General features: G+C 39.8%; 1 protein-coding gene across 3 annotated transcripts in view; it reads left to right on the top strand.

The window, feature by feature from the left end:
• The window catches only part of nrg2a (neuregulin 2a), a 63,948-nt gene that overhangs the window by 25,188 nt on the left and 21,231 nt on the right, over positions 1 to 17,529 (top strand). For all 3 annotated transcript variants that reach the window (XM_030068836.1, XM_030068834.1, XM_030068835.1), the window contains exon 4: positions 16,735 to 16,855. In XM_030068836.1, coding sequence (XP_029924696.1) covers positions 16,735 to 16,855 — 121 coding nt within the window. The remainder of the gene's footprint in view (positions 1 to 16,734; positions 16,856 to 17,529) is intronic.

The following is a 17,529-nucleotide window of genomic DNA, read 5'->3' as shown; positions in this document are numbered from 1 at the left end:
TTTGCGTAGGTTTGTTTGTACTTAGTCACTGATGATGTACAGAACATTGCTGGGAAGTCCAGTAAATAGATCCCGCATATAGTGGATGTGTGGGATCTATTTACTTGACTCGGTCTATGTGTGGGCTGTTGTTATCTCAAGTCTACCCTAAACTCGGCTCTTCCAATCAATTTGCATTTTTCACAATTGGAGATGAGCTGGACAGCAATCTTGGGTGTCATCATGCTTCAAAGCTATCTTTGGGCACAAAAGGAACATATACTTACCATTCCATTGCTCAGTACTCAGGAGAGCAGTACTATAGTTTGCCTGCCACAGCTGTCTTTCATCCTAAACCTTCTATTACTCCATCACACTGCTTCCTTTTGTTGGTGATTTTGCAACAGTATTTATCACATGAGTACATCTGTTGGAGCAAGTTCTTTCCCAAGTTTCTGTATCAGAAGTCAGCATTGTTTCACAGTCAGGAGTGTAGAAAGCCATTGGAGAAAATGGACTAGACCTGTGCGACTGCATGAAACCTTAGCTTATTGTGTGTGTGTGTGTGTGTGTGTGTGTGTGTGTGTGTGTGTGTGTGTGTGTGGTAGGGGTGGCTTCACTCACAGTGAACTTGTGCCATAGCGTGGAGAGATTTAGCATCACCTGCACACAAAGCAGCAGTGTCAGGACCTGCAGAGAGTGCGGGTGGTGTGTGTTTTTGCGGGAAGGAGGGCTGAGATATGTGATAGACACAGATACAAGCAGGCTCTGTGCCGCCTGTCTCTCTCCTGTATTCCTGCAGGCGGGCCACTAGCTGTGAGCACAAGACCCAAATATGGAGCTGCGGTATACAGTATGTATCTGGTACAGGGTCACAAAGCCTGCCTTTCTCCAGAAACAGGGGCCAGCTGTTGGGTGATGAAGGGCAAAGGATATAGACTTGGCTGCCTCAAAGAATCCTTTTTAAGAAATGATCCACAAGATTATTGTGTTGTGTCTTTTTTTTTTTTTTTTTTCTTTTTTCTTTTTTGATATCTTGGTAATAAGCTTCGAAGGCTGTGGTATTTCTACACTGCATTACCTAATCACTTAGATTCAGTAGTTTCAGTTTCTTTTATTTTTCTCTGCAGCCACAGTCACTGGTCATGGAGATGGGCTCTTATTGTATCTATTGCAGACAAAGTGATGCTCTAGCCTCCAATGTTTATATTTCATAAAAAGTGTTACCTGCTTTGTAATAAATGGAGGTCACAGATTATGTGATAAAATATGGCATGTAAGATCCGAAACCATAAGCAGCCATCGATTGTTCATGGACGCTGTCAGACTTTAAATCAGTTTAATTATCATTTAGTAGGTGCATCTTCATGGCAGTTTCCTTAATTTGTATAGTAGAAAGCAACACTACATACCGAGAACACATCACCAGAGACATAAATGGGTTCACACATTTTGGTGCACTCGTGTTGCAAAATGCAAAATTTCCTGTGCACACACAAATTTTTCCATGGAACAGCTTACCTCATATTGTGTGCTTAGAACAGCATAGGGCAAACATAAAAGCGCTCCTGAACTTGGCATAGGTTGAATAACTAGTTGACGATACAGAGCAGCAAAACAGAAATTAGTCTATATGAAAAGGATCATTACTTTAACTATTGCCAGTTCCGGGAAGGTTTTGCATGGCAAGCGTGCTCTTTTTAATTGATCCTCTGCTTCATATTCGCACAGATAACCACATTCAGTTTTGGAGCTAAATATAACCATTATCTCATACTGTTAAGACAAGCTAGTGTTGCTAACCCTCCTTTGACAGATTTTTCCAGCTGGTCCGGGGGCTCAAGCCCGTGACCTTGAAGACACATCTGCATTGTACCAGTGTCGCTGCCTGCCTGGGACAAAGGGTGGCACCAGGCTCGGCTGCCATCCACTTTAAAGTAGGATGACCAGACGTCCCCGTTTTACGGGACAGTCCCTGGATTTAGCACTTGGTCCCTGGCTGGCTCTGCCCTGGAAATGTCCCTGGATTTCCCCCTCTCCTGACTGCAGTAGTGTTACCAGGGGAGGTCTGATGATTGGTAATTGTTACCTCAGGACCAAATTAATTTTATCCCACATCAGTATGCCTAGAATATCTGGCAATGTACATTTTTACACTGCCAATCCCATGTGGATCAACATCAACACTATTTATGATTATGCTGATTATATTACTTTGTGATTATTGGGAACAAACCAAACAAATAAAAATATTGTCAGTGGTGATCTGCGGCAGGGGCCTCTTGGTCCACCCCATCTTTCTGCTGATCATCTTTGCCTCAGGATTCTGTTTCCTCCTGCTGGACCAGGTGCCAGCTCAAGGATGAGGTACAGCCAAGTTTCATAAGTCTGAGGGGGTAAGGAAAGCAGCAGGCACCCACAGACTCAAGCCATACCAAACAAGGTAGCAACAGCAGTGGGGACCTCAAACTGAGCCTAAGCTGCCTCTGAAATGAAGACGGAGCGAGGACTAGCCCTGTCTGGGACTTCAGAAACACCATGTGTCACTTTGTAGGCAACTACACACAATCTGGTGCCCACCAGCACACATACCGGCACCTGTATCAGCACCCATACCAGACCCTGCCCTTCTTAAATGCACTTTGCCTCTTTGCAGTGCATGAGCAGCTGTTGTGCAATCACACACTGGGCTGCTCTTTGATTTCACTTCAATGCTGAGACGATTGAGGCAGGCAAGACCAGGCATATCAGCTATGTGGCTGGAAAATGGTAATAGGAGACAAGAATACAAAAGAAGACACACTGGTTGTGATGGTGGCGGCGGTGGTGAAGAGTGGGTGGTAGATTAATTTTCCTGGCAGGCTCCATTTTGTTCATTTCTAAACATTGCATTTTCAAATTGAAGGTCCTTGAATTGTGGATAATTTTCTATTGAAAAAAGCTTTAAGTGCACTCTCATTTATAATGTATTGTTCCTCTGTCATGGTTCTTTCCTGCTACCTACAGTAAACAGTAATTTAATTCCCCCGTATTTGACATCAAAAATTTTTAATCTCCCTTTTTGATCGTGAACTCTGTATAATGGCAAAATGCTACGATATACATGCCAAATTTTGCCATTATGTGGGTGTGGCAATATGTGTTAAAGGAGGTTCCTACTTGTTCTTTTTCCTAAGCGTAGGCAAGCCAAAATATTTTCCATCCTCAGATGCTGTCTATAAACCACATTTCACCCTTTTGTCTCCTCATAACTAACTCCCCTGCTTTAATTTGTCCAAAATCGATCTCATTTTTTTGCCTGTTATTTTTCATTTCTGTTTGTCTTTCTTTTGAAAATCTGGAGAATTCATTTGCAAAAACAAATATTACCAATTGTACAATTTTTTTTTTTTTTTTTTTTAAGTTAATACTAATTAAAAGAAAAAAAACATTATATTAGACTAACACATTGGTGATTCTGGCTTGTGTGACAAAATTGTGGATTTTGCATTCATAAAATCCATTAGGTGAATCATTACATACAACTTTCAATTCATTTTTTTTTCAAGAATGGCATTTATCTGTTTTTGCAAAAATTATTCACTTGCATCATCTTCATCTTCGTCCTCTTTAAGTACACCAGACAACAGCTTCATATTATCAACATCTGGATCAGTGTGTCCTGTGACATGCAAAGACCACCTCTTCCAGTTTCATGTTTTTGGTGCTTTTTCCATGTGCTGTCTGTTTATCTTTTTTTTATTCCATGTAGTATAGAGAGTGGTGCAGAATTTCACAAGGAAAATGGATGCTAAACTTCATGGAATCCACACAAATACAGAAAGAATGCGTGCAATATAAATTGGCCCCTTAGTAGGAAGATAAAAGATCTCGGTCCCAGCTGTAACAGGACACATGTCAGAAATTCCCTGCTAAGAGTTGGAAGGTGAGAGGAGGAGTGGGAAGGAGGAAGCACTTAAGGCTTTTACTCTGGTACATAAAACTGACTTGTAGAAAAGCATGCCTGGGTGGCAGAGCTATTATACATACCACCCTCTCTTTATGTGGCTCCTGAAGGCTCTGTGCTCAAGTAACTTATCACTTCATCATCGGGTTTTTATGGACTACGAGCAGTTTCACCCATCTAAAAAGTTTAGCATTTGACTGAACTGAAATATTTGAATTATGATAAATTACACTATGTAATTGAAGAAATCTTCCCCAGTACAATTTGTATTTACACAATTCGTAATTGGATTGGAAATTTTTGCTGTTTTTGAGATGTATTGTTTGAAATTTTGTCTAACTGTGTGACAGCTAAACTTGAATTGTATTCTGGGGCAATGGAAGGCTGGTTTACATGTGTAATGTTATACAGAGGAGTACATATTAATATAATATTATAATACAATAAGCCACAATTTTGAGGTATGATGGGTTAAAAAAAATGCCAAAAAAAGAAGTGCAATAATTCAGAAATGGGAGCTGTCTGCACAGTGTTCTTGTTTTGTGACAAGTTCTTCTCTACTCCTGCTTTTGGTTTATAATTTATATATTTTATCCTGATGACTTTGCTTTTAAGAGTGAAAACACAAAGGCATAACAAAGACCAGATGGAACCGATCCACCTCTTCACCATCCACCCTTGGGCTGAATAATTGCTTTGGTATTCCCTGCGCAGAATCTGTCTTGTTTGAGATGACTTCTCCGCCGAAGTCCACTGCAGAAGTGAAAAGGATTAGGCGATAAATCATAAACATTCATCATAAATTAGGAGATTGTGTGTATAATTCTACACCGCAGATAGGCCAATTGAAAATGTATTTTATTACACAATTCAGTGTTTGAGCCGGGTTGTGAGGTGCAGCGCAGGGCCAGGATTCAGTATGTGCACTCGTCTGTTTGCTGCACATGCACAGAGGTGCCTCAAGAGGAAAAAACTGTGCAGTGGGGACCTCTCTTTTCATTTTTACGATTTTCCTAGAACCCTTTGGAGAGCGTGGAAAGACAGACATGTTTATGAAGGTTTCCAGATGGCCCACGCTTGCACCCCCAGCTTTTCTTTTCAGTTCTTTGGCCATGAAGGATTAATCAAAGTCAGTGGCAAGGCCTGATGGCTAAACACTGTGGCTCCCACTAACTCAGAGGAAACCTCTCTTCAGCTTCAACTCAGATTCAGCCTTTGGGCTACGGGACTGAGGAAAGTGGAAACCTGAGGTTAAACGACTAAGCAAACTCACCTAAACCTTGGAGGAGTAAGTGCAGATAAACGAACTCTGCCCCTAACTCTGTCTAGCAGAGGAGCTGATCTCCACCTTGGGTTAAAGGAATTTGTCTCCGTCATCTAGCCAGGAAAGGAGGGTTAACCTTGACCAGTGCACCTGAACCCAGTCCCTAGTGTGAGCTGGGGGATTATGCAGCTTGACGGTAGACAGACAGTACCATATGGCACAGTGCCTGAGAAATACACCAGAACAGTGTTTTGGCAGTTGAGTCATCTATACATAATTGATCCATTCTTACACAGTCTCTACTACGTTTAAAGGTTTTAATGAAGCTTGATGCCATGCTGAACATTATCCAAACCATTGTTCTGCGACTCACTGAATTGTCTCTCTAATGAAAAACAAGAGGAAAATCCCAGTGTTTTGTGTGTCCAGCACGATCAGGCTAAGGCCTCTCTTTTGTCAACCATTTTTAGCCTCTCCATTACTGTCCTGCCTCTTGGGGATAAATGCAGATAAAAACACTGTCTCTCTCTAAAGAGGATGGCAAGCAAGAAAGAGCCACAGAGGTGGAGAGAGAACAGAATTGTACAATTAAAATTTCCAAATAAGATAAAAACCTGTTTTTGTTAATAACGCAGCCCGCAGTTGTCCTGCCCTTAATTATCACTTCAAATGCTAAATAGAGAATGCAATCTTTCAGCTATCAAGACTCTCTGGAGAAGACAGAGCAGAGATCCAGTCAAGTGTCTCCATACGTGTTCCTGAGGTGCAGCTATTATATACCTCCACTCACAAAAGGCATATAAGAATATGAATATAATATAAATAATTAAAAAGATAGATAGATAGATAGATAGATAGATAGATAGATAGATAGATAGATAGATACAGGCATTCTGAATAATCGTTTTTCTTTTTTTCTCACGGCACAAAAAAAAAGCTCTGGAACACAACAAATTGACTTTGCCAGCTTGGAATTAAGACTTAAGACAAGCTAGAGAATAAAAACAAGATAACCAAAGCACTGCTACATCCTGCTACAACTCAAACATGTGCCATTAAAGGAGTTTTGCAAGCAGTTACACGACAAATCGTGCTGAAAAATTCAGAGGTCAGAAAACAGAATGTATAACTTGTGCAAGTAAACACAAGTACACACAGTAGTGCCAGCCTGCCCACTGTCAAGACAGGTATGAGTCTGTGTGTTGATTGGTTGGTAAGCTGTTGCACTGGGCTGGTTGAAGTATGCATGCGGTCTTCTTTTAAAGCTCAATTTGCCAAAAGGTTAACATTCCAACTAAATTATATCCTTCTGCAAGCACAAAACACACTGAGAGAAAACAGCACCATTGTTAGAGCTGGGGATTGCATTGCAGGGTTTATAATGAATGAATTAATTGATTACAAAGCAGTCTGGCATCCTGGACCCTGAGAATGCCTTTATGCATTTTTTAAACACACAATGGAAAACAAGGTCAGCTCTACGAAATGTCTTTCTCTCAAATCAGAGTAAAAATTAAGACCCTTCCATTTGCTGAGTGCAGACGTCCTCTTAATGGAGCGACATGGCCCTGCATTAAGAACAAGAGCAGAGCCTGCACAATTTGTGCTCCATGTTTTCTAATCTGTCCGGCGAGCGTTAAGAGTGGGATGTGTGTGTTTTCACTCTGCGTACCAACCATTTAATAATCAAAACCTATTATAGAAAGTTATCTGTTGATCATGCTGCACTGTTGCTGAATATGTGATTTTAATTGATAGAAGTAGTTAACAGAAACTATGAATCCTAAATAGTTAAACAGTTCTTTAACAAAGTAACAAGTGAGGTTAGTATTTGTTTTCAATGAAACTAAAAAGATAACCTGACAAACATTACCTGAATAGTGTTTCTCATCATTATTATTTATTATTTATTATACATATTTTAGATTATATTAAGGAGGCAGAATATGTAAAACAAAAAAGGTCAGTAAAATGAGTTACATATAGAAGAAAGTTTTAAAACCTTTATTTAACCAGGAAAAGCACAACTGAGATTAAAAACCCATTTTCCAATGGGTCCTGGCCAAGATAGGTGACTGAATGAAAACAAAATTATAACAGAAAGAAAGATACCACACAAGAAGACGAAACACAGGCAAGACATGAAAGCAAATCCATAAAAAATGAGTTTGTTCAGTGATTTAGAGTAAATGACGACACCAAGTTAGTTATCCTGACCTGCTCAGGCATGGAGTTTCATAGTGTGAGACCTGATGATTCAAGAACAAATGCCTTTGGCCTTGAAACAGTCAGTAGGATGTTAGGCTTCACTCCAGCTCACAGAGAATTAAGAGGTTTGCAGTGTACGGCTGGACCTAATTGTGCTTTAAATGTGATAAGTAAAATGATTTAAAAAGGTGCTTAAAAGGTGCTTCATGCTGAACTAGTTGGAGATGTGAGAGGGACTCAGGCAGGAGTTGAGGGAATGTCAGAATTTGAGATAAAAGCAGGGATGTATACAACGAGTTCAGTATCGCAGATGCTTGTTAGCTAGGTAGGCATATGATTATCTTCATAAATCAAAAGCGCAGTATAATTCATAAAAGGAGCTGATGCATGCAACCCTAACCTCTCCCTCATAATCTGATGGTATCAGATAGATTTGTTGTCCTCTAATGTTAGTCATTTTCTTCAGGCTCAGTGTGTTTCTGGGATTGCCCCAACATGATTTTGGCAAATTCATTCATAAATCATGCTTGCTTGTGGTTGTGCTTTGTGACTAATCATGATGTTGTTGATGTTTCAATAATGACTTGTTGGGGTGGCTGTAGGGGCCAGTCACAGTCACAGTCAGGACATGTGTTGGGGTGTGACGGGGTGGTGTAGACATTTAAATGATGAAATTGTAAACGTATTAAGAGTTGCGGTTCCGGGCAGATGTACCACCAACATGCCTCAGTGTTTCAGTGTTTAATTAGTTAACCTTTCATTTTTGCTGTTCTCTGTATTGCTTTAAATGTAGAAGACAGCGTCATGCCAGCGTTAGGCTGTTTAATATGTGCTCACTGACATACAAACACAACAGAGAACTCAAAAAACAACTTAGTTATTATTGTGTTAACTTCTTCAAATGAATATCCTCCACTTCTGATCCTGCCTACATCTAAATCACCACCAGCCTGTGAAAAATAGGATGAAAATGGTATTAAATGGTTATGTATATAACCCAGGTTCACTGAAGCACCTGGCAGGAGTGGTGACAGTAAGAAACAAATGAAAGGAAGTTGAATCAGCCATATCATGTGTAACATAACACAGAAATTTGTGAGTCACAGAGTATAGTCCAAGAGACACAATATGTCAAGTCACTGATCCTCTCTCTCTGTGAATCTGCTGCTACTTGTGTTGATCTTTGAACTGAAGGCTGGTTTAAATCCTAACTTTGTGACATTAATAATATAATTGTTGCTGCACCATTTATTTGTGTGTGTTATATCTATATTAAAGACTATATTAAAGAAGTGGGATTACCTTTCAGTTGGTCAATAGGAAGAAATTTTAGCAGTAGACAGTGTAAATCTGTAATGAGTAAATGTATTCCCACAAAATACTTCTTGAAAACTACTGACATTTGGCCACTGTTTTTAACAAAGTATTTATCAAACCTTTTCAAAAATAGTATTGTAAAGTCATGTTACAGCCCCACTATCTATCACACTGATTTCAAAGGCACAGTGATGTCATAAGTGCCTAAGTCGGTTGCTCTTCTGTTATTTGGAGCGTGTGTGTATCTCTGGCCATGTCGGTAAATTTTCAGGCCTTGTCATTAGTCGTAATCTCATGTAAACATGTTGTACAGCCTGCGTAAACACTGTGTAGGCTGAGCCAGAGCACTTCAGAGAGAGCACACCCTGCTCCACAACTGGGACAGAAGCGTCTCTTCCCTCTGGATTGTGCAATAGGTGAGGAGGAAAAAAAAAAAAAACTATTATCAGTGGTGGTTTTCTTTTTTTTTTTTCCTCCTACTGATTTCCTGGCACGTCATTGGTCAGCCTCAGATCAGGGAGCCAAAAGGAGTTCTGCAGGTACAATTTGTACTTCACCATATCTCTTGCGGTCCATGCTGTGTTTAGTAAAGATAGTTAAGGGAGTTGCATTGCACCTGGGCAGCTTCAAGTCATTTCATGTAAAAATACTGAGAGAAGAAAAGAGCAATGGTGAAAGAAATATGGGCAAGTGGAGTGGGTGTGATTGTGGATGGGGGCTAATGAGGTTGATCTGTTCCAGTTCCTTCAGTGGAAACAAAAAAGCCCACAACAAAAACAAAAACCCACTAAAGATAAATATTTTTTAATAAAGTTTTAAATTGAAGGCAATAAAGTTGTCTCTTTAGGTGACAGTGAATGTTCCTCGACTTGTTCCACTACAGAACAAGAATCTTGTATCAGAGTGAAAACTTTGTTTTTGAAAGTAGCTCATTTAAATGAGCAACTTTAATTGGCCTCCTGTTTGATTTTCACCTTTGTTGGGGTATTCCATATCTAATATGTATGGTTCCAACTATAGATGCCACAAATTGTAGTGTGCAAACTCTCCAATTTGCTGTTACATGCAAACACATTACTCTTACCACTTTTTTTTTTTTTTTCTGGATTTTTTTGCAGACACATCTGTAGGATTTCGAATCAAGTCTTTTCATTTCTGTTAATTTCATATTTATTGCTAAAAAAAAAAAAAAAAAAAGTGTTATGGTGGAAATCCCACTTCCAGCTCCCTACTACGATCTAATCAGATGGTCATTGGTCAAAGGCTCATTGTCCACAAAATTTAATTCAGAAGTTTTTCCTGCTGACAGTAAGTACAGCTCCTACGAAGCGCATCTTGACTTGTGGGTTTTAGCGAAATCAAGCAGCTAGGGATTTGATATGAAGGCTCAAGGGCTCTTACATATGCCCGTTGATACACTTTATCCACTCTGCTAACGCGGTGCAATATGACGCAAAACAACACAATGGATTTAATCCAGCTAATTATAGTACAAATAATTCCATTTTAGTTGTACTTTGGCTCTTGTTACTGTTTTGTGTGAGAGAAAGATGTTCAATAAATCGGTCTTCTTCACATTTCCATGATTATTCTAACATCATGATTGGAATCTCATTTGTTGACAGCAAAAAAAAAAGGAAAACGAGTCAATTCAAAATAGTCTTTTCAAACAGACCATTGTATATTAATAATGCTTCACTATGATGTTTATAAAATATTGACTTTAATGAATACCGATGGTGCAGAGCTATTGGCGAATGGAGGATGGAAGAACAATTTAATGCCTTTTTCATTTCCAGCCTTGCCTCTAGTTGCAGATGAAGTGCGGAAGCAGAAATCCACTCTCCCACACAGAGTCCACGGTGTCTCTTAGAACGGGCTGCCAGATTACTACTGCAAGTTTTGCACCGTGCCACATTTCTGTCAAGTTTTCCCAGAGTGGGTCCGCACTTGTAATTTATAGATGTTTATTTATAGATATTTTCTCTCCATCATTCAACATTCCTGACAAAACAGTGAGTAGAGGAGAACGAGGGCCAGAGGGAAAGTTTGTTTTCTTTGAGCAAAGGGACACACATGATGTGAACCTTCACTGGCAGAGACAAGCATATGGACTTGGAGGGAGACACATACACATGGAGTAACTTACATTATTAGCTGCTAAAAAAAAAAAAAAAAAGAGAACCAGAGAGAGAGAACCCTGCATTGATTAAGCTGCAATTCATCGCCAACTTTTGTCTGATGCAGCTTGAATCGATGCAGCTTTATCTAAGACATTAAATTCAGTGTATCGATGTGAACCAGTGTGTATTGTTCAACCTCTTCACACAAACACATTTAAAGCTGTAAAGTGTCCTTATATACACCACACTGCTGGCCATGAATGTACGATTTATGTTCCTGTCTGTTTCCCAAATACATTTATTTATAGTATTTGCAAATTACATTTTGTGCACATATGAAAACAAAATGCAAAGGCCTTTTTTAAAGACTAGTGGGTATTAATTGAGACTGTGCCTTGCTACAATTGGTGCTCCGGTCTCACAATTTTAAAAACAGAATGTGCACAAAGGATGCAAGCCGATGTAATGCACATCTTGTGAAAGAACTAATTACGCTCTCACCAGAAACAATCATGGCTCAACAGGACGCAAATATTGTTATTATTATCATTTATCAGCACAAGAAACAAACAATCAGAAACTGAATTACCAACTAGGAAATTTTCTCTTCTAATTCATTTTCTCAAAGATCTAGCGATTTGTATCTCATTGTGAAATCTTGCCATTGCAGTACATAAAGGCATAACTGAAAGCATGCAAGTTGCTGGATTCCAGTAATTATGTTGTCTGTGGTCATGCCCAGGAGGTTATATGTAATGATTTTGCTGACAATTTCCATGTGCTTTATAATGAAGTATGCTAAGCCTGAGGCAAGGACATTAAGGCTGCTGTAAAAGACATGGGGTGCATCCAATTTTTTTTTTTCTCCTTGATCCTTTACATTATAACCACATGTCTCCTACCAGGGAGTTGCTGTACTGTAACTGGAGGACACAAAGGAAGGAAGGGAGGATAGCAGGAAAAAGGAGGAGAGCAGAAAAAAATAGGACACCTTGTGGGCTCCGTGTCATAGATTAGGTGTCAGCTGATGACTTTGGGCCAACGGTGTCTAAAAGGATTTTTTGTTAGTGTTGAGATAGATGTCTACATCTTTCCAGCAACTGCAAGTGGAATGTTTTTTTTTTTCTTCTTTGTGATTGGAAACATTCAGATTATGCTTAACTCAGACTGTTGTTAAGCTGTGATCCACATTAGAAAGCTTAAAAAAAAAAAAAAGGTTTATCTTACGATGCTTTTACGACTTATTATAACTTGTGACCATTTTCTTCATAATATTAAAATATGACCAACAAGTTGTCAGTCCTTTACCAGAAGGGAAATTCAAGAAAGAATGACCTTAAAATCAAGAGATTCTGATTTTAGGATCTTATTGTCATTTCAATACCATATATGGAACATCTTTATTTATGAAAATAGAAACTCTGTCACCAATTATGGATTTACCAGAGCAATCAACTAAAGGCAAATTGAACAAAGTGCCTGACTCCAAAGGTGACTAATAATCTGATAGAGCTACAGCTGAAAATTCATGATTGAGATGATGAGTATGATCTGCACAAAGGAGTCTTAGTTTTTCAGAGGCTCTCACTATTTCCATACAAGGCATGTTTCTCCCCCTTCCTCTGAAGTCCAAACCTTTGTCAAGAGGAATCAGAAGTGCCCTCAGGTTTTCCTACATGTTTGTTGTTGAGGCAGATGGACCTGATCTGCTGTTGGGATCGGGGAACAGTACACCTGTAAGCCCTCAGCTGCCAGCAGCACACGGGGGGTGGGCTGTACTCCTGTTTGGGTCTGAACTCAACTTTGCAGCTCTGAAGATCTGCTCACACTGCAGTTATTGTCCTCTCCCTATGCGCACATCAAAATTTCATCAGCTGAATAAGAATTACAGTTGCTCCTGACGGTAATGGAGAGGAATATGCTTTCACTGCCCTCATCTCAATTAGCCTGAAGGCGGCACTGAGCGGTGTGACTCATTACAAATATTGCTCATAACTCCACAACAATTGGTCCAGTTGTCACTTGGTGTGTATGCTGAGCACAGGTAAGAATATATGTTCAAAGGTATTTCCAAATTTATCATTAGCAGGCCTGTCAGACGCCAAAAATTCTCATGCTTACTATGACATTAAAAAAAAAAAAAAATCACACATGTTGCTGGGTCGAGTATTAGCCAAAACCTTAAGTTTAATGTTGATTGGTGCATGTGGGTACAGTCTGTCACTTAACAGTTTATATATCAAACTGACCAAAGGAGTGAAACTTATGGTCCTTTGAATATTTAATCAATCCCAGTAATGCTAATACAAAGATCTGAAGATCAAGGTGATTGGAGCCATAGTGTAAAGAAAAAATGTGTGACCTTAATCTTGAAAAAGATTCAAGATTCAAGAGATATTTTATTGCTGTTTGCACATAAACAGAGCAGTACAGGTACATTGGAATTCTTGTGCGTATCACTCAGAGTCAAACTCACTCAGAAGCATCTGAAGGAGCAGCCTAAATATACACATACAAAAAGTACACACTGCATGAAAATGCACACTATGAATTACTGCACAAAACAACGGACTGGGCAAAGACTCTCTATGGAAGAGATAAAGGTTGTCCCGGAGAGTGAGAGGGGGTGAGAGAGTTGAATACCGAAACACAGTCTGTAAGGCGAAGAAGAAAAAGAAAAACAGTTTGGAAGGTGAAGAAGAAAAAGAAAAACAGTCTGGTGTGTGAGTGTTGGGAGGTGTTAAGTATCCATGATTTGAATATGGTGGGGGACATGGTATTTCCACTCTTAACGTCCTTTGCAATCAGTCTGACAGTGGCAGGAAAAAAGCTGGAAGCATGCCTTATGAGTGGCAATATTCGTGTCTCAAGTTGTGTCTTGAGTTTTTCCACCTGAATAGAGAGTGGGCCGGGTGATGTCAGGCACTGAGGATGCTCTTTTCTTTCCTCCTGCAGCGTTGTGTGTAGAGTGTGTCCATGGAGCTGAGGTCAGAGCCGATGATTCTCTCTGCAGGTCTGATGACTCGTTGAAGAGATTTCCTCTCAGTCCAGGTTGTTTCCAAACCACACAGTGACACTGCTGGTGGGAATGCTCTCCGTGAGTCCTCTGTAGGCCTGGGTGAAGGGCTGACGACTGAGTGCAGCCTTGTTCAGCAGCCTGATGAAGCAGAGCCGCTGCTGTGCTGAAGCTACAGTGTTTTTGGTCCAGCTCACGTTTTCTGTCATGTGAAGGCATAGAAACTTTTGACAGTCAGTTTCTCTCTATCTCAGTCCCCTTGATGGCGAGAGGCTGCAGAGGGGACAGTCTCCTCCTGAAGTCCAGAATTAGTTCTTTGGTTTTGTCTATGTTAAGAACAAGGTTGTTGTCCTCTCTGTAGACAATGTTGTTGTTCACCAGTTCACTGTATGATGACTCATCCCCAGCCTCGATGAGGCCAAGGACGGCCATGTTATCGTGTCAAAAAGTTGGTCATGGCCAATTAGAAAATATTTGGAGTTCCAAGAGTAAAAGTGTTGAGTGATGTAGCCAGCCTCTAATTATCTTGGTTGATGACAAATGAGTAGAATCATCTTAAGGTTGTAGAACAAGCTAATCTGGAGCATTAATAACATTTTCATCTGTGTAAACCGCAAAGACCAACACTAAGCTGATGCTCCCTCATGAAGCATAAATTGCTGGAGTAGAGATTTGTGATTTGGCAAAGTGTGGTAGCAGAAAATAAGGAATCCAGTGGAAGAGTTTACAGGATGACCTGTAGCCAAGGCATAATTGCCAATAGAACGTCAGTTTGGATTGTATTAAAAGTTGACGAAAATTCAGTTGACAGTGTTTACAGATGACAGATGATTGTTTATGTTAAAGTATGCAATGAGATGTATGAACAATACAGCCTCAAGGCCCTTGGTTCCTGTTTTGGCTCTGGTTTTGCATGTTGTTCCTGTGTTTGCATGGGTCTCCTCCAGGTGCTTTGGTTTCCAAAGTCATGCAAGCTGGGTGAACTGGAGCAAAACAGCCCAAACGATTTGTTTAAAGATGGGAATATAATGGAATTTTCTTTTTTCCACACAATTTCTATATGCACACAAGACTACAAATTACATAGTAAGAGGGAAATCATGAAACTGTCTTTCCAGGGGCTTTAAATTATATTAGCCCTGTGATGGCCCCTGCCTTACACCCAGTGCATTCTGGGAGAGCCTCCCAGATTTCCTGTTACACATAATAAATTTCTGACTTTGAGGAAATTTATTTTGCCAAGCTTTGAAGTGAAAATATTGGAGTGCTGTGTTACAGTAAATTGGCAGAACCAATGTGATCTGCAGTTGTAAATTTAACTAAGTCAGCTGTTTTCCTTGAATGCTTGTTGTTGTTGTTGAGTTCCAGTAAGCTGATGTCATGATGAGTGATTATTCCCAAATATAATTCCTTTTTTTTTGGACCAATAAAAGTTTCAGACACATTTCAACTCATATAAATAAACGTCATCACACTAAGCCAAGGTTAACATGTTTGTTGTATTTTTCAGTTGGTTTGTTATTATGATGAAAAATCCTGGTAAATCTAACACGTCTGCTAATATGTGACCCCCACCTGAATGCATGGATAAGATGCTTTCAGGGTAAGTCGGAAACGGGACGATTCTGACCTCCAGATGAGAGCAGCCAGCCAGATGGACCGGATGGTTGAAGTCGGAAAGTCATACAATAGTTTTTTATCAAGCTGTGATATCCTCAATTTGGCATTTGGTGATATTTACCAAAAAAGAAATGTAGTGACATGTGTAGTTTTAGTTTCAAAATATTATGTTTGGAGTGTGCTAAGTGCTTTCTTGTTCATTGTACTTCACAGACTCATATTAGCAAGTGAAGTGCAAATTGATGTCAGCTGTTTCCTTTGTTATGCTAACCAGCATTGGCATTAACTTCTGTTGTTTGAGCTAAGCCAGAACTGTGCTTTTGAACTAGGCGAAGCAGTGAGTTGCACTGACTTCTCGCGCCGCGTTGTAAATGGGGAGTTGTGAAATCTTGTCCTCACCGTGGCAACGAGCCTACTATATGTCAGAGCCATGAGTTTAGCTGAATAAAATCTTGGTGCAATTTCTTGTCACAACATTTAGCATGACATGAATATTTGGATGTCAAAGTTGATGTTGTAGTTGTAAACGTCCTCTAAAGGAACCACAGATCGGAAAGCTCTGTATTCCTACCAACAAACTGTCACATCCTGGTAAGGTGCTAATAGCAACCTGACAGCAGGTACACAGTCGCAATCAAGTCCCAACATCTGACACGGGAAGTGCACTCCTCCCTTCTCTCAGGCCCAACGCCGCCACTGTGCACCTCTCTCAGCACCCTCCTCCCATCAAACTTCCCTGCTTTACTCCTGATAAGGAGACTTCATCCCAAACATATTATATCTATTCAGTGCGGGGGATTAAGCGTAGATACATGACATTTTAGGCCATTCCAAGGACCTGAGTCATTGCATAAACAACTCCTACGCCATGTCAGGGAAATATTTATCTTTGCTCATAGAACTTCTTGAGATAGTGTCAACACTGCTTAGAGACACAATTAGATTTGTGCACGGAAAACTTAGAGTACTCACGAAAATACAAGTGCATAATAGGAGAAGAAGCTGAGAAGACTCATAAAGATGCAAGCGTGTTCTATGGATTAAAGAACAAGTGCATGATGAGCGATTTCCTCGAGAGCCAAGTGCTTATTAGACAAAACACTGTTTAGAGTGTGTGTCTGACCATATGCCATAATGCCTCTTTGTTTTGAGTCCAAATTGTATTTTTAGATCATGATTTGTTGGTTTTTACTGGTGTTTATCTAACATTTATTAACAAGAAAAATAATGAGTGATATTTTTTTTGTTCTCTCTTCCTCAGTAACCACAACGCCATCTCCAGGCTCAGGCCACGCCAGAAGATGCAACGACACAGAGAAGACCTACTGTGTGAATGGCGGCGACTGTTACTTCATAAATGGTATAAATCAGCTCTCCTGCAAGTGAGTACTCCTATTTTTGCGTTTCACACGACACACTGAATTTAGAATTAAAATGGATCCATTTTGTTGTCAGCATTTCTTGTTTTGTCTTTCGAGGTTTCCAGTGACACTGTACATCAGCTTCCTCATTCTGAATGAAATCTCATTTTGTGACATCTGTGTTTTATCCACACTCCTCACCATCCCAACTACAGTTTCATATTTTGCTGTTTATTTTTATGATACCGCTTTGTCCTCTTTTTCTTTCTTACAGCAACATTGGCATTAATGTACATGTAAATCCCACCAGCATGGTTAAACTACCCACCTGTTGTGTGTGTTTCTTGTGTATTTTAACGCTAATAAGGAAATGAGATGATGGTGTGCTCATCCTTTTTAGTCATGTTTAGTGTATGGGAGCGCTGCACATTAAAAGCCTTTTCAAAATGTCATGAGTCACTGGTTTAGTGGTGAGCAAATATTTATGCCTGTTAGAGGCCCCCAATGAGGTAAATAGAATCATTGCTTACATTTAAGGTCCTTAGAAGAGTGGATCAGGACCGATATTTCCAGTGTCCTGAGGAAACCTTGTACTTGATCTTGTCAGGGAGAAAACACGTTGATGTTATCACTGGAACATTTTCTTCTTTTTTGACATGTAAATCTCTGATAGTTTCTATGAGACTCAGCATCAT

This window comes from Myripristis murdjan, chromosome 14 (genome assembly GCF_902150065.1).
Source record: "Myripristis murdjan chromosome 14, fMyrMur1.1, whole genome shotgun sequence".
Classification (NCBI taxonomy): domain Eukaryota; kingdom Metazoa; phylum Chordata; class Actinopteri; order Holocentriformes; family Holocentridae; genus Myripristis; species Myripristis murdjan.
The sequence above is the reverse complement of the archived record's forward strand: the minus strand, read 5'-3'. Positions and strand labels throughout refer to the sequence as shown.